The sequence below is a fragment of the Eutrigla gurnardus genome, assembly GCF_963514095.1.
Source record: "Eutrigla gurnardus genome assembly, chromosome: 8".
NCBI classification, from domain to species: domain Eukaryota; kingdom Metazoa; phylum Chordata; class Actinopteri; order Perciformes; family Triglidae; genus Eutrigla; species Eutrigla gurnardus.
In genome coordinates, this window is record NC_139922.1 from 22,107,951 (window position 1) to 22,132,334 (window position 24,384).

Genomic DNA, 24,384 nt, shown 5'->3' on the forward strand with positions numbered 1-24,384 from the left:
GGACTGTCTTCACACATCATTATGGTCTGATGAGAGAGTTTTGTCTCTCTCTCGCTCTCTCTCACTCACTATAGCCGCTCGCCACTTTTGCCACCACATACTTTTGCATTTTGCTAACCCATCTCTAGCTGTGCCTGACACCTGTCAGCCATGATGGATGAATGCAAGTGAGGTGTCGCCAGGGCAACAGGCAGGCCCGGTTGGGGAGGAGCGGTGGCCTCCAAAAGGCAGGACATGTAACCGGTGATGGCCCTGCCTTTACACCTGAAGGCTTTATTTACACCCAGCTGTTTATCACTGGGCTGTCTGGCCTGCTTGCCCTGCGTGAACTGCGATCCCGCTCCGGACTGCTCTAACTCCCTAAGAAAGGGGGTGGAGGGCGGGGGGGGGGGGTTGTGGGGTGGGGCGTGTTTAGGTCAGGCAATAATACCCTCTCATTGGGCCGTACCTCGGCCGCTCGCTTGAGTGACAACGGCGAATGATTTTGCTGCATCAGTGTCTGACTTTGGAGGACACACGTCGCTGTAACTCTCCCCCCCCCCCCCCCCCCCCCCCCGCCCGACTGCCTGCGGTGACAGCGGCATGAATACATTATAGACGCGCTGCTTGTGAATACTATAAACTGATGTGTATCATTGTTCAATTTTGTCTAATTTACACCCCTAACATAACAGGAAACCAATAATATATTCACGTGTATGAATGTGTGTGTGTGTGTGTGTGTGTGTGTGTGTGTGTGTGTGTGTGTGTGTGTGTGTGTATACATAGCAGGTATTTGTTTCACCGTTTTTTTTGTGTCGGCATTCAAAAAGCTCTTCAAAATGACACACTGGGAAACTGCACTTTTAATGAGAAGATATGTGTGTGTGTGTGTGTGTGTGTGTGTGTGTGTGTGTGTGTGTGTGTATAATTATGGTTTAATTGCTTGCCCTGTGATGTGCTGTCATCTGTCACAGCCCAAAGACAGCAAATAATGGTTCCGCCGCCGTCACTTTGTCACCCAGACGCTCAGCATGCAGAGAGCGGCAGAAACACCAGTAACTGATATGCGTCTTGAATTACTGATAAGTATGATGAGCTTTGTGTATGTGGGCGTGCTCTCAGAAAAAAAGTATCTTGGCCAGCCTTTTTCCATCGTGGTCTATTGTGTGTGTGTGTGTGTGTGTGTGTTTGTGTGTGTGTGTGTGTGTGTGTGTATAACAGCATGTGTCTGTGCTTCTTTGAATATTTCTGAGTGGGTTTAGTTTTGTGCTGAAGAACTCATTGTTTAATTCTGTGTGTGTGTGTGTGTGTGTGTGTGTGTGTGGGAGGGTGAGGGTGCACAAGCTTATGTGTGTGTGTGTGTGTGTGTGTGTGCGTGCAAATGTGTTTGATGCCTCCTGTATATCAGTACTGACAGGTGCAACAGTTGTGTTATGCTTTAAGCTGCTTGTTTGTCTGGCACGCTGCTTTGTGTGGTTGAGGAATGGAGTAAACAGAGGGAGCGGAAAAAGCAGCCTGGGGGCTAATTTATTCACTCCCCAGTCGGCCTAGTCACAGAGGCCTGTTGCACCGGCCCACCTGTCAATCCTGAGGAGCACGCCGGAGCCTCATCCGACGCCACGCAGCCACCGCAGCCCACTCTCTGCGGGCCAAGCGCTTAAGGCTACAGCGGTATTAACCATGATATATCAATAAACTTTCCGTAATCAGAATTAACAAGACGGCAAGTTTATTTAGCACACAGGCAGCATACAAACAAATCCGCCGCCGAGCCTGGAGAGACCGAAACGGGAGCGTTCATGTTCCGTTAGCACCTTTCACAAGAGTAAACACTTAGCGGTTAATGTGCGGCGTGTTGCATCACGACTCGCCTGATCCCACCCCCCCCCCCCCCCCCCCCCCCCCACCCCGAAGAGCGCACAAAGTGCAGTTTATGACTCACAAAACTGCACAAATGTGCGAGCTGCTAGCAGCAGTCGTGGTTGACTGTCGGTAATGTGATGTGCAATGCACTGTGGGAGTGGGAGGAAGCGTCTGTCCGTTGCCAGCGTGGAGTAATGGATGGCAGAGCTGTGGGAGTGGGAGGAGGCATACATCCTGTTTTCAGACAGCTGTAATGGATGAGAGTACAGCAAACAACAAAATAAGAACAGGGGGAAGTCTGTGTGCCTCCACCATCTCAAACTCTCGCAGTTCGCTGGTATTGAAATCAGTTTTCACAATAGATGTGATTGGAACAATGGAGCACCTGGAGAAAGAGTCGGGGCTGATGAGACGTTTGTTGTCTGTGTGGATCAGATGTATTTGTGTGATGTATTTGTTTTTAGGTTGTTTTTTTTTAGCGATGTAAAGTCTCTCACCGTGTTCGTAGCTGTGCGGTGCTCCTCCCGTATAATTAATCAGCCGGTTTGATGTTGGCAAATGACTGTTTGCAGACTTCCTCTGCAGGCTCTGCTCTTTTTTAACTAGGTTTTAGTTAAACAAGACGAGCACGTTCTCAAGGCACCTATTTATCACACGGTCCTCCAAGCAATGTAGCCCGACGCCCCCCGTGCCCCGCCAGTCCTCCCTCCCTCCTCTCCGTTTCCCTTCCCCCGTCTCCCGCCTACCGGTTCACGTCTACAGGCCCCGAGAAAACCCGCCCTTAACTTATTGAAGGCATCAGCTCCTGAATAATGAAGCTGGGTCATGTCTGCACACGCTCTCGCTAAAGGTGTGTGTATCATCCCAGCTGTGATTTCTCCCGATTTCTTCAACAAAGAGTTATACCGAAGTGGATTGAAGCTCAACTGCTGCCGACCTGCATGTTTGATTTATTCCTGCAAGGGGCCGAGCTCCCCGTCTTAAGTGCAATCCACCTTAGCCTCACCTTTCACAAATATTGTATATCGGCCAAAAAAATCTGTCTACTTCCTAGCTTGTGAGAGTTGGGGTTTAGTGGTGGTGGTGGTGGTGGGGGGGGGGACTCTTGTTGCTGCTGTAAACAAGCAAAAGCAGGCTAGCTATCCTTCTGGGTCACCTGGGAGCCGGGGCCGTGGATCTCCCAGAGAAGGATTGAGGAACGGGAGGAGGATAAGTGCTGCCTTGCTTCCGTATCCAACGCTGCACGGTGCTTCGGTGCGTTTGCCTCGGCTGCCGGCTGGTGAAAAATGTCCCCCTGGCCCCCACTGCCAGATACCGGGAGGCGTTATCAGCCCTTGCCTAGCTCTCTCCACGGTAACGAGCCCCCAGGCACAGTATTATCTGTTTACGATAAGGATATTAATAACACTGTGCTTTAGTTATGTGCCGGGGTGCCCTGCGGGGTGATGTGGGGGGGGTGGGGAGGGGGGTGTTGGAGGAAGGAGCACCTGAATCATTCTGTCAGAGGCTCTCTCCAAGCGGGACGGGGTGAGAGTGGAAGAGAGGGAAGGGGAGGAAGGAAGGGAAGGCACGTGGCGCGTTCGCCCGGTTAACCCCCGTCCAACTTCCCCTTCCAGGTCACAGTCTTCATCTTCCACCAACAATAGCTTGACCATCTGCCAGCAGCTCCATGTGGGAGTTACTGTAAGGAAGGGAAGAGGTCACGGGTGCAAAGGTCACAGCTGTCGCGGTCAGCGGAGAGAGGTCGGCGTGCTTTTGCTGTAGTGTAACCCTCTCTATTTCTGTCTCCTCTCTCTCTTTCTTCCTCTCCTGTCTCACTTCCTTCCTTCCAGTGTCTGTATGGCTGCTACGTCCACTCCTCCATCATCCCCACTTTCCACCGCAGGTGCTACTGGCTGCTCCAGGTAAGGCAAATCCTCCTATCCTCCTCCTCCTCCTCCTCCTCCTCCGCCGCCGCCGCACTTTAGTTTCACTCTCCAACTCTCCCGGTCTATCCACAAGAACTTGAATGAGTTGCATGATATCAGTTTCCATTTAAACTGAAGCGTTTTCCTTTGACAGCCAGCAGGCAGACATCAACCTATCCCCCCCCTCCCGCCACCTCCCGCTCCCGCTCTCTCCCTCTCTTCTCTTTTCTTTCCCCGGCCTCCATTTCCCTTATCTTTCCCAGTCATTCACTTTTCTGATGGCGTTGCCCATATACGCCGTCCAGCACGGGAGCGGTATCTCAGTCTGCTAAAAGCTTTGCCATCTCCCCTGTCTAACAGCTGCAGTGATGGGCAGTAAAAGCATGATGGAAGACGCCCCCACCCCCCCACCCCCGTACAGTATAGTGTGCTTACGGTGGGTCGTCAAGTCCGCAGGCTGAGAGTGGTTGTAAATAGTAGTCCTTTGATCACCTCCCCAATACATCTCATCATTCTCGTTTAGCATGGCAGCCATTATTGTTGGAAGGTGCCTGATACGTACAGCCATTCACACAGAGCATAAAGCACACATACAGTGAACAGTGGTGTGTGTGTGTGTGTGTGTGTGTATGGAGCTGCACTCTATCTGTATATCTATATTTCTGTAGTTCTATGTCTTATATTTATTCTAGTATGAAAACTTATGGAGAAAAAAAAAATTGCTTTTGCTACATAGACAGTTTGGCTATTACGCCGCCGGTTCAATTTCTCCAAGTCGTATTTTTTTTTCTGAAGACGAGAATTGTGGAGTCACACAACATCCCCTCTGTGCTAAACAGACACAGAAGACAAATTAATTTGTAGTCCAACCAACATCCCCCCCTTTAACAATGTTGATAAGTGAAAGAGGAGAGCAGACCGGTTGGGAAAAGACAAAAGGGGAAAAAAACTGGCCTCAACAATGCTTAAATACTAATCAGAATAATTAGAGTGTTCCCACAGCAAACAAAAGCTTTCACACAACAATAGTTGATTCCTCTCTTCCACTCTCTTGTTTGTGTCACGGGCAGTAATAACAACACAAGCAGACAAAAAGCCTGTTCCTGTCTCTTCTGAGTTCAGTTGGCAAAGCCACTTGTGTTATTTTCACTTAAATATAGTTTCCAAATGATTAGAGGGTTAGTGTGTTATTAAAGAGTCTACGCAACGACAGCATGAAAAACTCGGGCCACGCCCATCTTCGGAGCTTGGCCTTCGTTGTGACCTCACCCGCTCTCCTGTAAAGCTAACTTTTGGGATGTGATCACCGTGACAACATCTTTCCACAGAAAGACATGTCAACACCTGGCAAAGTCCTGCTACAGTCGGTGTCTCCAGGGAGACGCTCTGCCACGATGACACAAACACACACGGGCTCGATGAGGTCAAACAATACCAGCCGCGCACTGTTGCAGGCGCTCACGATGACGTCACGGTGTACGGAATATATCATCCTGGGTCTGGAAATACCAGGAGACAGCGGTGTATGTTTAGACACCAGGGGAATGATCAGAGGGAGATGTTCGCTGTGTGGGGAGGCTGCCACAGCGACGCTGCTGTTGTTTTTCATCTTGTGAGTCTGTGTGTCATCCTGGCGAGCGTCTTTTGAGGACTTTGCAGGGTCTTTTATATTTCTGTCTTTTTGGGGACGGCGTCACATCAACGCAGCGTGCAGTCAGGAAACTTTACAGGTGTGTGGATGAGATCGAACCGACAGCCAAGTTCGAAGGCGGGGGTGGTCCGAAAGGTGGTCTTTAATCTGCTTCCATTTGCAAACTGTCAGTGAAATTCAGTGTTAACCTAATTTCATGGTATTAGGGGCCCTCGTAAAGGATAGTTCCACGTATTTTACAAGATTCCCATGTGTTCATTGCAAATATTGCCTGCTGTAAGTAGTCCATACCGACCCCCTCTCCTAACACCGTATCAATGTAAGTGATGGTGGATGGTGGATGATGAACTCACATTTATATGTTAAAAATTGAATTCCAAACCTCAGTCTGTCGTAGTGGGCACCTTCCAAAGTTAGAGGTTTTCTGGTCTGAAATGTGAGTTTGGAAAATTGCCACTCGATTCGACTAATGCCCGATCCTCATATTAGCTTCAGCTGAACTTCCAAATGCAATTTAGAGCAGAAGGAGGAATGTGGATTTCGTCTCCCATCACTTACATCGTAATTTTGTCAGTGAAAGACCTCTTCACGGCCAGTTTAGAGATGAAGAACATTTGCAGCGATGGACAACTCCTAAAACTTGCATATGGGCACGTGGGTATTGTTTAAAGTTGTATTCAGGCCTAAAGGGGATGGAGGAGAATCATGCAGAGAGCTGGAGTCAACCGGGGTCACTCGCTTTTTCTTTTTTCTTTTTTAAATACAGCCCTTCTTTTCACCGTCTCGCTCTGCAAGGTTCAGCACACAGGCGTAAACACTCATGAAACTTTGAGGAGTTCACTGACTCAACTTTACTTTCCTGTTACTGCCGAGCATTAGCCGAGAACAACTGGGTTAGCGAGTACCGGCCCCCGCCACTCCTCCTCACCTTACGTACACCACTTAAACCCGTTCAAAAAGGGAGAAAAAAAACCTTCTGCAGCATCAAAAAACATTGATTTACAACAAGTATTTGCTTTGACACCGAGTATTACTGGAACCCCAGATTTACATCTCCTTTCAGGCGGTTTACTGCAGACCATCTGTGCTGACAGGAAACCACAATCCCAATGACACCAGGGGTAAAAGATTAGACCACTTCGGTTCACGTCCCCACAGATACAGATAGACCTTCGGCACCTCTGTGTCTTCAAGCCACTTTCAGTCAGACAACTGACAATCAGCCCCAGTTTCAGCGGCCTCGCTCTCTCTTTTTTTTCCCCCCTCCTCCACCTGTCTCTGAACACTCTGTCCCCGACTCCCTGTGTACCATTTGCTGTGTCCATATGAGATTTGCAGGCAGTAGTCTGTCAACAGCGGAGCAGCAAGGAGACTGGAGCTCCCAGAGCGGCAACAGGGAAAGGTCACCAGTGAGTGAAAAATGTAAATATTCAGCCATCCAGCGGCCACAGTCACGGAGAGACAGGGATGAAAATAACTCCTATTACACAGCACCGACAGGGAGGGAACACAGAGGACGGAGAGGGTACAGACAGACTGTGAATGAGAGAGCAAGGGAGATGGACACAACTTTTTAAAAGTTAGGCTAAAAAAAAAACACTGAAGGGGAGAGAAAGATAGATTTAAAGATTTCAAGCACCCTCTAAAAAAAAAAAAAAACAGAATAGAAAGGGAGATTATTTTTGGATATGTGTGCGCAAGAAAGCCAGACGGTGAGGAGAGAGACGGAGAGAGGTTGGTGAAAGGTGTTTTAGGGAGGAGGGGGTTTGAGTCTGTGGGTGTGTGCCTCTTTATCCACTCTTTATCCACTCTTTATTGAGTCAAAGCCTGGGTAATGAGACAGGGGACAGGAATGAAGACCTGTGAGGGGGGTCCTCTTCGCACTCCATTCATTTTCTTCTTTTTTTTTCACCCCCTTTTCAACTCTCACTCTCAATCTGCTCATCCTCCCCACCACACTACCTCCACCTCTCTGTGGCATTAGACCACTTTAAAATGTCTGGCCCATCCCCCGCAAATGGCTGTGACTGAAGAAAAGTAGCACCACAGTTATCTGGGGTTGCAAACAATGAATCCAAATTGCTGCTGAGGCAGAGAGCTGCCCAGAAGCGGACTGTTTGGTTTTGAACCCCGGAATAAAAGTTCCCATTTCATTGGATTTGGTGAAAAAAAAAATACCTATATTCTAAACGCTACCGATAGAAACCACATAAGTTCCCAAACCTGCATAAACATTATAATAGTACATATCAACTCATTGCTGCCACTGAGAGCTAGTGTGTTTAGCCGGACATACCTGGGCGACTCAAGTGCCGTCATTCCATTCACACACACACACACACACACACACCGAGGATCTCCACTATCCCGGTTCCACTGATTGATTCCACGGCTCCGTGTTCCCTTCTCTTGTTTAGTGCTAATCGAATGTAATTCCCCCGCTCGCGCCTCTCCATCAAATCAGACAGTGGAGTTTGTGCCGGCCGACGGGGGCAGAGAGGTGGGGATAATTATGATATTAATACGGAGGGGGGGTACGAGGGGAAACTTCATTTGTCCCGACGCCTGCCACCAACACAGAGAGGGGTCAATAGCCTCTCCCGCTTTTTCCCACTTTGAAAGAGGAGGAGAGAGGGATGAGATAATGAAATGACTAGTAAGGCAGGAGGGAATGCTGACGACCTTGTTTCTTCACAGCTATCACTTTCTCCCTCTTACCTTTCCTCAGCTTAGACCACTGCGCTCCGGTCCCTGTCTCACATGAATACATTATTAATATCACCATTCGCCGCAGTTAAATTCTTTTCTTATTACATTAGTCCTTCAGAGTATAATGACTTTGGAACCACTTGAATTAGTGTTATGTAGGAAAATGAGTTGTCACTGTTGTCCCTGTGATAATTCCAGCACTATTAGACGGTATTTTTCGGCTATTTTAAATTATGGAATGAATTTCAAAAGGTTACTTAATTGGACAGGCAGAGTGATAACTCTGTGATTTAAAAGGGAACCTTGAGCAGTGGTGGGCTCAGCGGTGCTGTCCGTGGTGCTGAAACACCCTCCGGTCTAACCGGTCACCATATCAGAGTCTTTTTTTGTTGTTTTTTTTTTTTTAAACTGCCCCTTTGAAGTCCCATGCTATTCACCTCTCATAATAAACTCGCGGATATCCGAATACACCTGAGCGAAGCTGTCAGCACATCATGTGCACTCCACGTCGCCAGCCGGGCCAGAGGCCTCCCCTCACTCTGACTAATTGAATGGGAAAAGTTGAGTGGCTCTTTTGCCTCAGTGATCTGTCATAGGTCGGTTGTGCAAGTAGGATCCTGTAGCTACAGACCCAGAGCCACATGCCTGCAGGCTAAAGGCAGACAGATGGATTCTTTGTATCTACCAGAGTCCTCTATTCATTCGCATCAGTTTAGTTGCCTCTGCGTTGAGCGCTGGGAGACAGGTGCCGGATTCCGAGTGGGCTCAGGTGATGTGTGATGACGGAGCAGAGCTGTCGGGTTCAGATTCACATCAGATACGTCCGGACCATGCAAGGCTACATAATGAATATTTCACCGAGGATAAATCATGGATGAGCCTGGGCACCGTTCTGTTGATTTCACTGAGAGGGCGGAGAGGCAGGGAAACCTGGCGAGGTTTTGACTGGCTGTCTACAACCTCGGGGCAAATGGAGGCAGTAGAAATATAATTGCCTTTAGCTATGCAGGCTGTTGTTTGTATCAAGTGGAAATGCACCTCTACAGAGTATGAGATCAGATTTCTAGCATATGAATTTGACTCCCGTCACCTGGCGTTACCGTTCAAACTCCAAACCTCAACACTGGACAGGCGGGCGGTATAGGCAATGTGAGTGTGTGTCTGTACATCTGTCGGCGTGTGTTTGTGTCTGCCGTTCTGTTTTCCCGCTACAGTGGGAGAGCGTGATGCTCTCAGCAGCACGCCGCTGCTGGCAGGCCCCCGCACTCTCTGCCATGAGGAGAACAGCTGCTTCGCGAGCATGTCGGGGTGCGAGCCATGTCCCCGTGGCTCCCCCCACCTCCTTCACTTCTCCTCCTCTTTTGTGCGCAATCACACAGGAACAGTGCGTCTGACATTAACCCTCTCCATCCTCTTTAATTATCAACGATTAAAGGCGTCGGCCCCTGTGCGATCGCTTTGCCCTGCAGTCCTCCGCTCACCCTCCGGTTTTCTCAGTCGGACGGGAAATATGGCGTACGGTAGTTGGGTCTCCGCCCAAAAGCAGTGACACTGGGGCTTCTGACCTCTAAACAAATTGAAGGTTACTCTGGTGCTTAATTAATGGCCCCTGCTGGAGTGTGTGTATAAAGGAAGAGAGGGAAAGTTGAGCCGAACCCCAGAGGCACAAAGAAACTCTCCTCCTCCTGGCAGACTGATCTGTTTCTCAGTGCCTGCGACCTTTTCTCTAGGCCCGTCGCCTAGCCCACCAGCACGGCCAATTATCACAAATCCCCCGCCGCATTTGTCTTGCCATTTCCACTCTGCGGCCAAAGAGACGCGCGTGGCTGCAGACTCGCGCAGCCTCCTAACCAGCCTCGGCCCAGGCGGGGAAACAGAGGCCCACAACAGGTATGTGGTGCTTTAATAATTCAGTCATCCTGAAAAGGTTAAGGCTCTGCCAAGTAAGGCGAAGTGACATTCATCTCGCTCCGGAGTCGTGCACCCCACACTTTCAGAAGGGGCCCAGCCATCGACGTGTTTACATTTCGTGACTTCTGAGATTGTTATTGACACCGATATTTTTTCACATGTTATTCTGCTTATTCTTGCTGTTGTTTCGACCGGCTAGCTTGAAAGAGAACTGGCTTACTCAGCAGAGCAGGAATCAAATGAGCCAGTCCCTGGCGGATAATGTGAGAATTGAGATTAAAATAGCTCTAACACTGTAAGCTTTCTGAAGTTATTGTAAGAAACTTCGATCCTGATTTGATATTATTCCGTGTTGTGCTCTGTGAGTTTTTCTTTTCCCCGAGTTGTTTTTGCTGCCTCTCCCATATTCCAGTCCCTGTGCATAGTGTCACCAGCCAGGCTTATTTGTGTTTTTATGTCCTGCCTGCGTGTGTCAGGAAAGCAGCGGATCAATGGCTCCACACTCAGTCTGCGCCGTGCCAGTCTCGGCTCCCCCCACTCTTGTCAAGCCACCGATCTGCCCCGTGTCACTACGCAGGGCTCAGGCATGATGGCAGGAGTGTGCACGCATCACCCGGCTTCCCAGAGAACACTGGTCACAGCTAATGACCAGAACTGTCCGATTTGTCCTGCCCTGATTACTCCTCTGAGCCCCAATTAGCCGTGGATGAGGGCTGACATCCCGACACAATCGCTTGGATGTGTCGTAGAGGGGGAGACGGGGAAGGGGAAGGACGGAGGTAGCGGGGAGGAAGACGAGGAATGCGTGTGCTAAAGAGGGGGAAGAGTCGCCATGAAAGCCCGTAGTAACAAAGTAAGAGGCCAGAGTCATTCACTCTGCATTCAGTCAGATATCGATCTCAATCCCCCTTTTAACCAGCTACCATCAACATACAAACCAACAGCTCTGATTGCAATTTCTGTAATTGGCAATTTTCATTGTGAAAATCTGTCCATCTGAGGGCGTTTGCCGCATCTGGCCCGAGACGAGCTGATTTCTCTGCGGGCTAGGGATGAGGAGACTAAAGAGTGTTTGTGGAAAAAGATGTAAGATAAAGATAAAGTATTGGGCCAACGTGGTTGAATCAATTTATTAGTCGAGGCGAGTGGTGACGTGCTGGGAGCTTCAGAGCTCTTTTATTATGGATAAAAAACAATGCCATTTGTTTCCCTAATTGTCAATAACAATCCCTGTTATGAACTTTGTTTCCATCTGTGCGTCTCCGCCCGATACTCCGTTTTTCTTTCCCTTTTCTCTTCTGCTTTGTCTTCTGCTCTGACCCCAACCCCCCCACCACATCCCACCACTCTATCTGTCTTTATTTATCTCCGCCTCTGTGTCTCCCCAGGATTGCTGAGCTTTCTCCCCTCTGCAAGTTTTTTGGAGAGAAAACCCAGCTCTTTTTTTGGGGCTTGCTCTCATTCTCTCTCAGTAGGGGGCAGTGGAAAAGTAACTACAAGGGCACATAAAGCCTTCAGAGTCGAACCAGACTTCTTTTAGTCTTTTTTGATCTGGATAGATGTCATATTGAGCACACATGCACACACACACACACACCCCTCGAGTGGGACGGCTCCGCTCCTATCTCCGTCTCAAAACTCACCCACGCAAACCCGAGAAGACACAGAGATTGGGAGGAGGAGAAGGGGGGAGGAGGGGGAGGAGAGAAGGGAGCAAAATGTAGAAGTATAGGAGAGGAGGAATGGCAGAAGGGAAGGAAACAAGTGTTGGGAGGGGTGGAGGTGCTTTGAGAACGGGGGGATTAGAGTTAGAAGATTAGAGGTAGGAGATGATATCATTTGGTAGAGATGAGCGGGAGCAAACGAGCAGTGCAAATCACCAGACGTTAACGAGCTACCTCGTAAATTACTGCAGCCGAGTGGAGGCTCAACGCCGGAGCTGGATGTGGATGCAAGGGAGGCATAACGGTTGTCTTTCTATTATTTACTGCCCCCCTCCCAATTTATATCGGTTGTCTACCCTTGCCCAATATTGGCCTCCTGTGGCAGCATCACAGGATGTTTCCTTATAAATAGTGGGAGGTTTTTAGTCGGCCCCGGTGCCCACTGTGTGACTCACACTAACTCTCATAGAGTCTGCAAACTAAGGATGGACTCCCCTCGTCTTCAACACGGGAGAGGTCAACTGTCTACCACACAAAAAAAAAAACCAAAAACAAACTTCCACTTCCCCCGTGGCCCGAGCACATGACTCAGTGTTTGCAATGACAGTGTTAACCTCCTAATACCGGAAATGTAGCAACAACAGGGATGGGGAGTTAATGAGTTAGATTAAAATGTTTCAATGAAATGTGATTTTCCGTCTTTTTTTTTTCTCTTCTTTTTTCTGGGGTGTGCTTTAAAGCACTTAGACAAATCCAACGGGGATTACAGCAATTCATTTGAAATGAACGTGTGTATAAACCTGCATGTTTCAGGATGTTCTCCAGGGGAGGCAGTCCAAGCAAGAGAGTGGGGGGGGGGGGGGGGGGGAGCTGGAGTCTCTCACTTCTTGTGCTCTCAGGGCATGAGGGCAGGTCGCGCTAGATGGGGGAATATACATTTCTATTTTAGCCAGAAGCCCAGCAGCGGGGAGAATGACTTTCATTGGCTGGAGTCTAAATATTACATGACTTCCTGATGGCAGTGTGCTGTCTGAGGCGCTGTCTGGCCCGGTATTAACCTGTCCGGATAAATCAGCCGTTTACCCAACTCTGTGACTTTATCCTAAAGTACAGTTCCCTCCCTTCGCACCTCATCTTTCCGTGACCCTCCAGCTTCGCCTGTTCTTTCTCATGCAGCTTTTTTTTTTTTTCTGCCTCTGGACCGCTCTTCGCTCCGGTGAAACCCACTTTGTGCGTGTGTGTGTGTGTGTGTGTACATAGCGTGTAGATGTGGAGTTTCTCTGTGGTCCTGTGCCAAGGCCCCTAACGTCATATGCAGCCTGGCAGGTGACAAATAGTTTTTTAATTGCTTGCACCAGGAAAATCATTAGTCTCTTCCCCTTTTCCTTGGTTGGGACCAGGCAAGACGTGTGCGCAATAATAATAGCCTCAGTCCTGTTTCCCGCTTCCTCGCCTGCTATTTTTAGAACAGGTATTTTAAGGGGCCCTCTCTGTGTATGCCTGTGTATAAATGCCTGTGTGTGTGTGTGAGAGTGTGTGTGTGTGTGTGTGTGAGTCCACAGTAAGGGTGGGCTAAATGGTCCAGGGGAGCATTTCCTTGTTTGTGACGGAGGAGAGTGTTTGTCAACCCTGTTCGTGCCTCATGAGAGTTTTTCTCATTGCTGTTGCTATTCGCCAGCCCCTGGGAACATGCTGTATGTCATTGTGTGTGTGCGTGCGTGTGTGTGTGTGTGTGTGTGTGTGTGTGTGTCTCTGTGTACCTCTGTGTCTGGCAGGCTCTGGCCTCGGCCATTGTGCTGTAGTGCATTACTGTAGCAATCCACCGACACAGCGGCCAGCCAGATGAAGCCGTCCAGTTTATGGAGCAACCTGCAAACTCCAGCTGCTTTTGGTTGGGATTGTGCTTAGTGGTGAGATATAGTATTGATTTTCTCTCCTCGGTGCCCTTGCCATCCCTGCGTAGATATGCACCAGCGCTCAGCATCCATTCACTGAGAAAGGGGAGAAGGGGGGGGGGGGGGGAGGCGGGAGAGAGCAGAGGATGATGTTTATGTGACGATACTGACCCCATTCGTTCACATGGAAAAGGCGTGGAACGTGAGGCGGCTAGACGGGCAGAGGGGAATTGAGTTTGCAGGGGCTCAGATTGCGAGAGGAACCCTGAATTTGATTTTCTGTTATACAAGCATTTGTTATTATATATCTGGGCGTCTGAGGGTGTCTGTGTGTCTGCATTCTTGTACGAGCCCATTATGTGAGGGGTTTGTGTGGATTTGTGGGCGTGCAGTGAGGGATGTGTGTGTGTGTGCACATGTGTGTGTGTATGTGTGCACATGTGTGTGTGTGTATGTGTGCAAGCAATTTGGATCTGTGTGCTGTTGATGTTTGCCTGCTTTTTTTCCTCTTTTTTTGCCCTTGGTTTGACTCCCAGTGGGGAGACATCTGCCACACTGTTTCAAAGCAATTCAGACCCCCCCCCCCCCCCCCCCCCCCCTCCCCCCCGACCTCCTTTCCTTTAACAACATGGTAAAATAAAATACATGGTCAGTCATTATTTTTAAACATTTTTGCAGAGCCCCCCCCACCCTCGCCGCATCGCAGCCGTTAATATAAGCGCCTCATTACACAAAGGATTTCATACATAAATGATCAAACTTAAAAATCGTATTAAGTATTGTATGAAAAATATTAGTGTGTGACCTTTCGGGCTGGGTTTTAAGTCGGGGTGCTCATAAAATGTTTAAGCGATGGAAACGGAATTGAACCTTCTAGACTGTCAGTGTTAATGATACCTTTAGGTGTGCAGTACATCAAACATCAGAGCACCGGGAACCTGCAGATCTCATGTCCGACACACACACACACACACACACACACACACACACACACACACACTTCCAATCCATTAAACCCCGCGGTAAGTCTTAAAATATATATATAATGATATAATCAGTATTCACAATATTCTTCTTATTCAGACTTTTCAGTCCACTTTTTCGCTTTTCCGACCCAACATCCTCTCTTTTAACACAGGATGTTTCCAAACATTAAGTAAGCTTAAGTAAGTAAGTATGCCAACGTATGACATGTTTGCTCGACCTGCTTCAGTCCACAGTTATAAAAGCCTTCACTGAAGAAAGCCTGAGAGTTTAGCCACGATTGGCTGTGATTTACAGGGATTTTACAACTGCTAAGGTCTTGGGCACTCCGCCCCGACGGCTCTCTTTGTTTCTTTTGCCGTCTTTTTTTTTTTAATGCGTCTGTGACAGCCGTCGCTGGAGGCGTTCTGTGTCCAGGTTGTCCTCATCGCCCCTCTGTGTGGTCCATATCTCAAGAACATGTGAGGGGGAAATATGGCCCAAATGTTCACCTTGACTCAAGGATAAACTGATTCAATTTTTGGCGGCCCATTCTTGTGAACACAATATTCAATTCAATTTTATTTATAGTGTCATATCACAACAGAAGTCATCTCAGGACACTTAACACATTGAGCAGGACTAGAACACGCTCAAAAGTTCCAGAGTCAATACGATTTCAAAGTCCCAACATCACCCAGGGGAAAGCGTTTACAGTGGTGAGAAAAAACTGCCTTAATAGGCTTTTAGGCAGAAATCTGGTGCAGCCCAGGCAATTTGGTTCCAACTGGTGTTGTATAGTAGTAGTAACATTAACAGTAGTGTTCAGCGAATTCCTTCAAATTTGGCCTCAAAAGTCCACTCGCACTGACGTTTGGCCAACAACTCAATGATTCATACGCTGATATCTATGAGAGGCATACAAATTCAGGCGGATGATCCGGTCTGAAAACGGGGGGAAGTGACCGATATAGTCTGTTTAACATGTGTTAAGGTGTCTCTCCCCCCCCCCCCCCAACCTAAACCTGACCGAACCCTTTGAGAGAACACCTGCTTAATTCTTTGACTTTTCCTGCTCTTCCGTGTCTCTCGCATTCATTTCAACAATAGGGGACAAATTGGCACAGCGATACCGTACAGCTGTGTGTTTCTGGAGCGTTTTTCAGCGGCTTTCGAAACGCGGCTCAGCCAAACATAATAAAGGACCGTAATGATTTGTTTCGTAATTAATACTTTGCACTTCCACTCGATAATTAATCAAAGCGAATCAACGTAAAAGTGACAAGCGGCTTAGAGAGATTTATTTTTTTAAATCACAGCACATAACACAATGAGCGTTGGTGGCCCGCATCACAAAGTATCACCAATGCAGGGGGTCGGCCAGCCAAACAGCTGAAAGCCACTATTCTGTATATGTGTGTGTGTGTTGTGTACAATCAGACTGTGTTATCCGTGCCAAAACAACAGCCCTACCCTGGCAGTGCTGAGTACTGGGGAGACCCCATCTCTTTCCAGATTCATCTCTCCAGCTTTGTTTGACTAAGTAGTGCCATGGTGTTGGTGTTGGAGAGGGCTGGAGTGGCAGCAGTGCAGCGTATGCGTGGGTTGCCTGAGCCAGTGGGGCTTGGCACAGAGAGGCAGCATATGTTCATGGCCAGCTTCCTTCCTCCTCTCCCATCGCTCTCTCTCTCCTCTCTTGCAAGCTCACTCTTGATAAACCCCCCTTTTCCTTCCACTTCTTTTCCGTGTGGAAGCACCCTCTCTCTGTACCACTTCAGGATGGTGCAGAGATCAAAGGGCGGGTTGCGATCCCAGTGCCTCCCCCCCTCAAAAGAAATAACAGCCCACCACGCCGCATCCTCTAACAGAGACACGCACACACGCACTCCTCTTTGTCATTTTGTCGTCTGGCATGCGATCAGAGGATATTCGGTTGCAGCAGGTAATAAGTTGCGACTGTGAAGGGGAGGGGCTCGCTTCGTCTTTTTGATGCCTTTCCAAGGGTTGGTCACCAGCACCTTGGCCTCGCCGTGCCCTACATAAAACACTGGCTGTTCTCCAAGCATGTCAGAACCAACCACTTCTGAACACCACCGACTAACAAGTAGATGCGGAGCGCCGTGAAGGGTTAACCCGTGTCCCAGATAGCCCCAACCAGCTGTTTCAGCCTTTCACACCTTCTCTCCCGCCGCCTGCTCTCCTCCCTGCCTCTTGGAGCAGTAAATGAACACTCATTTGCAAGTTAGATAAATCCTTTGAATGTATTATTGATGCAAACAAATTAGCCTGTAGGCCCCAGACAATACCTAATGGAGCCTTGGCTTATGGGTGAGGTAGTTTCCAGCGAGGGCACTGTCGGTGTTCCAGGATTGATGCCTGCTCTTCTGCCCCGTAATTATTTCTCCTACAAATTATTCAGCTGTTCTGATGCGGTTTGGGGTTTAAAGCAGTGCTACTTATTGCTACCTATATGATTGCAGGCCTCAATCCAGCCACATTCATTAGTTCATTAAAGGAAGAAGAAAAAAGACACAGGCAATCAGATAACTGGGATAAAGCCACCGAAATGAGGGGACGTGTTATTATTCAAGTTTATGCATGCTGCTCATAATTTACTGAGGTTTATGTCGGTGTTGCTTTTTCAAGGATATTCTCTTATCTTGTTACACACAGACACATGCACACATTTTAACAGCCTTGTGTAAGCCCTGTTCACGTATTTACAGAGACTCAAACTGACTCCCTTTCACAAATATGCACAGAAACACTGGCAGAATGGGCTCGGCTGGCAGATGTAAAAGGTACGGACACAAACACAGATAAACAAAGTACACACACACACACACGCAGGACACTCGAGTGCGTGGGAATTTTTTTTTTTGCCAGTTGGCAAAAGCGCGGCCGAGGTTGTAAAACCGACGAGAAGAGAAAGTGCGAGAGGAGATGAGAGAAAGAGAGGACTACCGTCCTGTCCTCGGTGATTAGGACCCGGTATTGATCAGAGGAGGGAGGGGAAGGCAAGCTGAGAGGGGGAGGGGAAGAGCCGGCCCCAGGGCTCCGGGCCCCAACTCTCTGGTGGCCTCTGCTCTGTTCCTCTCCTGCAAGCTGGCCAGGGCCGTCGGGAGACACATCAAAGGGTCTCATCCTTCCCATCCGTCCCATATGCACACACGCAAATACACTTATTAATGCATGCACACACATTCCTCTGGCCTTTGAAAAATGCTCTATTTGATGACATCATTTTTTCTCCGACACCGTAAATCCAAACTGATGTTATCGCCACGGTGTTAAAGAGAGCCAGGGCCTCATATCTCTCATAAAGTCCGTGAAAACTTCAGATAGAGCACCGATACTCCAACTGCTTTAGTCAAAATTAAAACCTCAAAATCACGGCGAGGAATGCCCTGTTTTTTTTATGTTTTTTTATTGATAGCAGCATTAGCTGTGCCCGGCCTTTCAAATACGACACAGAACAAGGATCGCGTCGGCAGTCGAGACTTTCAAGTTTCAAGCGTGGCACAGAAATCAGGCTCAAGCGGCGGCCACGCGTTCACAGCATCAGTCAGCCGGTCATGACGGTGTGTCCGTATCCTTTCCCCCAGTATTCCGTGTGTGTAGAGGAAGTACCCATTACTCTGTGCTCTCTCAGGGCCAGACCTGTGTTAATGCATTTCCTCCTCTTACTCTCTTTTTTCTGCCCCCCCTTCCTTTGCTCCCTCCTGCCTGCTTTTCAGCTGACTCCGGGCTTTAGCAATCTTATTTGCCTTTCAATCCAGATCAATCTTATCTACGGCTCCTGAATCATAAACATTTCATGGGCTCAACCTTGACACTGACATGAGGTGGTGGAGGTTTGGTGTAGAGGGCCGACGGAGGATGGCTGATGCTGGACTTAACTCCGTCTGGAGAGGAGAACTCTTTCGTACACCACCCTCCCCATCCTGCACAGCTGTCGCACTGTCTCAGCATGAGGTCCACACAATGTGGCATGCATTTAGTGTGTGTGTGGGTGTGTGCATGTGCTCTCTACATGCACATATATATATATAAAGTATGTGTCTGGTTGTGTATGTGTGCCATGTATTATTCATAAGAGGGAAGCATTCATCTCAGTGAGACACCTCAAACAATTTGGAGACGTGGTGTGCTTAACGGCTTAATGTAGTTGCTGCAATTTGGCTCTCCTCTGGCTGATTAACACCGGCATTCCAGTCCTCGCTTGGGTTTTGCCTCACGAAGGATTAGGCGGTATAAGAAACATGGCTTCCAAGGGAGTTGATGAATATTTCTCCAAATTCACCTGTCATTTCCTCTGATTTGAACATCTTTGTGAAGGCGCGCTCCCATTCAATTTCTGTGTCGCCTCTTAGGGGGCTCCTAAGAGGTGAACACTAAACACTTTCTAGTCAAAGGAAGACAAGCAGTGACCTTGGATTGCTGCCCCCCCCCCCCCACTGTCTCTGTGGGTTTAAGTGGAGGATATATTCAGACTTTACTTTCCGTCTCCACACCTCTCTTTTTCTGTCCCCGCCGTACATTCTTCGCAAAACAGCAGGTCAAACTTTTTTTTACTGTGCGCGTACGTGAGCGCTGCCAACAGCGGAGCAGTCAGCAAAGTGCCACCTCAGCACCTGCGCTTTAATGATTAATACCATATTGATGGTCTCAATTAATTTCCTATTACACCACCAGAAGGCTGCGGTCGCTCTGTCTCTGTCATGGCCCCTTGCGCTTGTTTTTTGGGAAGCCTCTTTGTGGCAGCTGCTGGGTGGAGATAGTGTGCTCCTCGCACCGTTTTTACATACAGATGTAGCAAACATGCACACGCACAATGACACACGCCAGTATCTTATGGAAAACACACATGCACGCTATTACACGCCGCCTTCACCCCTCGCACACTCGCACGGAGATAAACAAATAAAATGTCACCTCCCCCGTCTTGTTGTCTTTTTTTTTTTTTTTTTTACTTCCGTCGTTCTGGAATGATCCAACTCTATCGCGCCCCAGAGATTCAGCTACGCCTCTTTTGTACAATGCTCTGCAGCAATTTTACAAACCACTACTCTCACCTGATTGTGTGCCTTTGGTACAGCGACGACGCCCCGTGTTTTGCATTTGAACTTGGGTGTAATGTGCAGCGCTGCATATTTTTTTTTAAGGCCGTTTTCCTAAAGCCTATGGTTTTGGTTCTTGCATAATTCCCTCCCCTGCAGTGTTGCTACACATTTGTAACGTTGTGTAAAGATCCTGGCTCGGTCCCATGACGATCTCTCTCTCTCTCTCTGAGCGGTGATTTGATAACACGTTCCCAGCCGTGGCCTTAACTGTCTGTGGACCTGCTCTGAAGCAATTCGCAGTCAACACTGCCCCACTGGAGAGGCTGGGGAAATGCTGGTTGTGTTTGTCCGTCCGGATTGGCTGACTTCTGACGGCCTCTTTCTCTCTTCATTACCTTTTTTCATATCACGTTCCACAACTTTGTGTCCCTCTATCTCTCTCTAATATGCACTATTAATCTCAACCTCGTTCTTTCATTCGGTCTAAAAAAAAAAAAGCACACATGTGTGCATGTGTCTTTCTTATATTTTTTTCATGTGGAGCCAATATACACCATTGGTTGCTAGGAAACCATTTGAGCATTTTTTTCCCCACCCAGGGACAGACGTTTGATTACCCATTTGTATGGTGTGTGCGTGTGTGTGTGTGTGTGTGTGTGTGTGTGTGTGTGTGTGTGTGTGTGTGTGTCTCCAGAGAGAGGTCTTGCCAAGCTGAGCTCTGGGGCCGCTCCAGTATCCAGCCCAGTAATAATAATGAGCCCCTCACCATGCTTGACAGAGCACACAGGCTGAGCAGTCCTGTGGCCGTCGCTGTTGTCACTGTGTGTGAGTCTCTCGTTGCGATGTGCAGAGTGTACACATCTACATATATGTGCATTTAGGCTTTTTTTTTTGCCGTCTGGGTCTATTTCCTGTTACAACCTCAACAGTTTGTTGTTGTTGTTGTTGACGCCGACTATCTATCGTTGTTCAGCGGGCCATTGCAGGAGCAGATAGCGGGCCAGGTTGGACTGTCTTGCTGCTGGACACACATTAGTCCTCCCTGTGACTCCCTGTTTAGAAATGCACCAGCACATCTCCCCGCTGCTCCTGTGAAGTCCTGATTCGCTCACAGACACGGGCAGAGGCACATAAATAGCACGCCTTGTCGACTGACACGGGGAGAAAAGAGGACGCACACAAACAAATCAGACTCGGCGCTGATATGAAGGGGGGGGGGGGGGAGGGAGTAGAGAGAGAGAGAGAGATGGCATTAGCTGTGTTTTCCCTCCTCCAAAAGGAATTGCGCTATGCCCCTCGGAGGGAAGAGATGAGAATGAGAGAGTGGGAAAGACTCGGAGAAAGCCAGAGGTTGAGAGGGTTATTTTCAGGTGGAAACAAAAGAAAAGGAAGCGTGAAGAGAGACCACACGGTTAAATCCTCCCTGTGTCTGACAGAGCTCGGTAACTGCCTTTTCCCCCCTTCGTTTTTTTATTCCAGCGTGACTTGTGTCACCTGGATGGCCGGTGAATATTAGGATCAGTGCCACGGGCTCAGCCAAGGCCATTATGGCAGCCGGATGGGATCCTGATGGCCCTTTCTCAGCTCGCCCCTGGGCAGTGTGGCCTCTCACACGGGACCACCACAGCTAATGGAGAGGCTAGTGTGCTCTGAAAGGGCCTTAGGAAGAATAAGTAGGCCGTAAACTGTGAGTTGAGTTGTGGCAGCTAAAGGGGGCTTCAATGCCTCACTGCCCGGCTTACCGCCTGACTTACTGCCTGTCTGCTTGGCACCCGGAATGCTCCTCCATATTCAGGCTCTGAATACTGGCCTTTTGCACTTTTGTTGTAATGCATGCAGATGCTTGGCAACAAACACACTCCACCTTTATTTTTTAAATGTGGTGCACTGCACAAATATAATATTTCAAAGCAGGGAGGAGCCACACACCAAAATAGAGGAGCACTCTCTTGCATACTCACTCTCAGACATGTAGAAATGCACTCACATATCTGCACAATTACACACACACAAAAAGTGCACAAACACACGCACGCAGACACGCACCCAACCCACCCACCCACCCACCCAGAGTGAAGCAGTTCTGCCCCTCTAAGCTGAGTTATTTAAAGCCCCGCTCTCAACTCCATCGGAGTGATTATGTGCTACTGAATTAAACATCACAGGCCTCAGCCCCTGGCTTCCTCCGAAACACACTCAAACATGCTGGCCTCTTCCTGTTCCTCAAAAGTTCCAAGATCTGCCTTTCATATCTCCCAGCCCGTGCGCTAGGTGGTGGAGGTAAAGAGGTGGAGTGTGCAAATCCCCCCCCCCCCCCCCCCCCCTAAATCAGGATCTCCTGCTGGGCCGCGCTCTTCCGTCCCACTCACTAGACCTTGGACGGAGGCGATCGAGGAGATTCACGCTCAGAAACACGTCTGTAAAGCGGCTCTTCCCCCCTCGTGTCGGTAGCCAGCCCTGGCATGGTTTTGGCTGGGCATTCAGGCTGTGTTGTCGTTGGTGGAGAGTGTGCAGCGGAGGGTGAACTGTAGAAGTTGAGTGTTGACTCCAGACACCCCTATTAGGGTGTCTGCGCTCTAAACTGGGAACATTTAAACAAGGAGTTTGTCATAGAGGAGAGAGAGAGAGAGAGGGGGAAGGCAGGTTCAGATAGGGGATTGCTCTGCCACCTCGAAAGGTGCTCCGGGCTGTTTGCTGCCTTTTCGGGAGGGTTTTGTTTACCTCGTGTGTGTGTGTGTGTGTGTTCACATACTGCATGTGCGTGTCTGCACGAGGCAAGGCACCAGCCAGCCACCCCCACACTCCAAAACACAGCCGTCGGCAGCCAGCGATAAAGGTTCCAAACAAAAAAAAGGGGGAAGAAGTCTCGTGCCTCGTGGAGGTGAACTCAGAGCACCGCCGAGGCAGTTGACCTTGAAATGAGCAGCGGTGTTCGGGGGGGGAACAGGCGGGGGAGGTCGGTGTTTAAGAGTGCAACCTCGGTGCCAGAGGCCAGGAGGCGGCCTAATGACTGGCACCCCCATGCCATCCATCACTATGCCACCTCCAGGGCAACTGCCCCCGCACAGCTGAGAGAAAGAGAGAGCGGAGCCCCCGATAACCACCCCCCCCCCCCCCCTCGTACCTGCGACATGAAACATGCACATGCAGGCACACAGGTGTTCCATGTGTGCACCAGGATTACACAGACGTGTGCAGGGATGCACACCCACCACCAAAGTGGAATGTTGCACAGACAGCGTGAATATGCAGTGGAAATAGCAGATCCACTCAGACTCGCAGCTCATTGCACTCGTTCCGCTCGCATACTGATGTACGTAGGCCAACCGACGTACAGGAATATGCCTCTAGACACTCATTCACGCGCTATTTATAATTTAATGTAGGCAGACGCAGATGCATAAAGGCACAGATACATCCATAAACAAGAATACACCAGCACATGCTCCTCCCCTCTCTATCTACGCCTTGATGCTGAATGTTTGTGACTAAACAATTGACTGTTCCCCCGCTTTTTTGATATGTTGTATTGAAATGGATATCCCTGTGGCCTGCTAGTTCAATTTTTTTCACTTTTCCTCCCCCCCATTCCTTTCCTTTGCGTTAAAGTCCCATACCTGAGTCCCCCCTCTCTGCTCTGCTCTTTCCTTCAGTCGTGACGGGCTTTGAAGCCCCTCGTTCCTGGGGTGTGGGTTATTTTGTCAGGGAGGAAACAAGGTTTTTCCTCCCGCGCTCCCCCGGCTCATCCGCGTCGCATGAAGCATCCCCTCTCATTTAAACTTCCTTTCATGTTAATGGTGTTCTTATCGCTCCCGTGCACAAGTTGTGAAAAGTACGACCACGGGAGCCGGAGCTGTTGCTGCTCTCATTCTTCTTTCTGTCTACCTGCACGTCTCTCTTTTCCCGAACTCGGCACCCGTCTCCCTCGCCCTCTGGCTCCTAATGAGCGGCGGTAGTGCTGTCGGAGCAGCGTTCCAAGACAGCGACGGAGTTGTTGCGGGGTCACGGGGACTTAACGAGACAGCGGACGCATTACTTGACCGCTCGCGCCGGATTCCGCCAATACACGTGTTCGCGCTCAAACCCCGGCTAGGTGTCTCTACACATCAACTACCTCACATTCAGCAGCAAAGTAGAAGGTCATTGTCTCTTGTCTCCGCCGACACCGAAACTGGACAACCCCGCATTAGCCGATTTCTCTCCGGCTCCCTCCCCCTCGTTTTCACTTCCCTCCTTGTCCTTTTGGAGTAGAACAGGGTGCATGACTTCAGGACGAGGTAGGCAGTCACTGAGAGATCGTAGGAGCACTGGCTGCCTCCGAGTGCGTGGGTGCCAGAGAAACCTGTTGCCTGGCTACAACAGCACCTTTATCCTCCGGTTGCGATGGCGATGTCCTGCATGTGCGTGTGTGTGTGTGTGTGTGTGTGTGTGTGTGTGTGTGTGTGTTGGCACACTAACTTTTTCCATGCACGGCTCCTAAATTGTGCATCGGACTGTGAATGCGCGCGTGTGTTCCTTTGTGTGCTGACGTGTTTGTGCATGTTTGTGTGTGTGTGTGTGTGTGAGAGAGAGAGTGGCGGAGGGAGGGGTAGGAAGGCGCTCCACCACCCACTCAGCAGGCCTTCCGCCCCCATGGCTGACTCCCCAAGACTCTGCCAGTAATTAGCTCAACATCTATCCATCTGTTCCAGGGAGGCGCAGTAAACATTAACACAACACAGCAACATCAAAATGCTGGCTGGAGACATGCTACATGTTACATATGCATGACGCGGC

At 49.2% G+C, this 24,384-nt stretch overlaps 1 protein-coding gene across 1 annotated transcript in view; it reads left to right on the forward strand.

The window, feature by feature from the left end:
- camta1a (calmodulin binding transcription activator 1a) overlaps positions 1-24,384 on the forward strand; it is a gene marked incomplete at its 5' end in the record, with an annotated part of 268,682 nt that overhangs the window by 206,235 nt on the left and 38,063 nt on the right. The window contains 1 exon segment of the mRNA XM_084016249.1: positions 3,678-3,749. Within this exon segment, the coding sequence (XP_083872375.1) occupies positions 3,678-3,749 (72 nt within the window).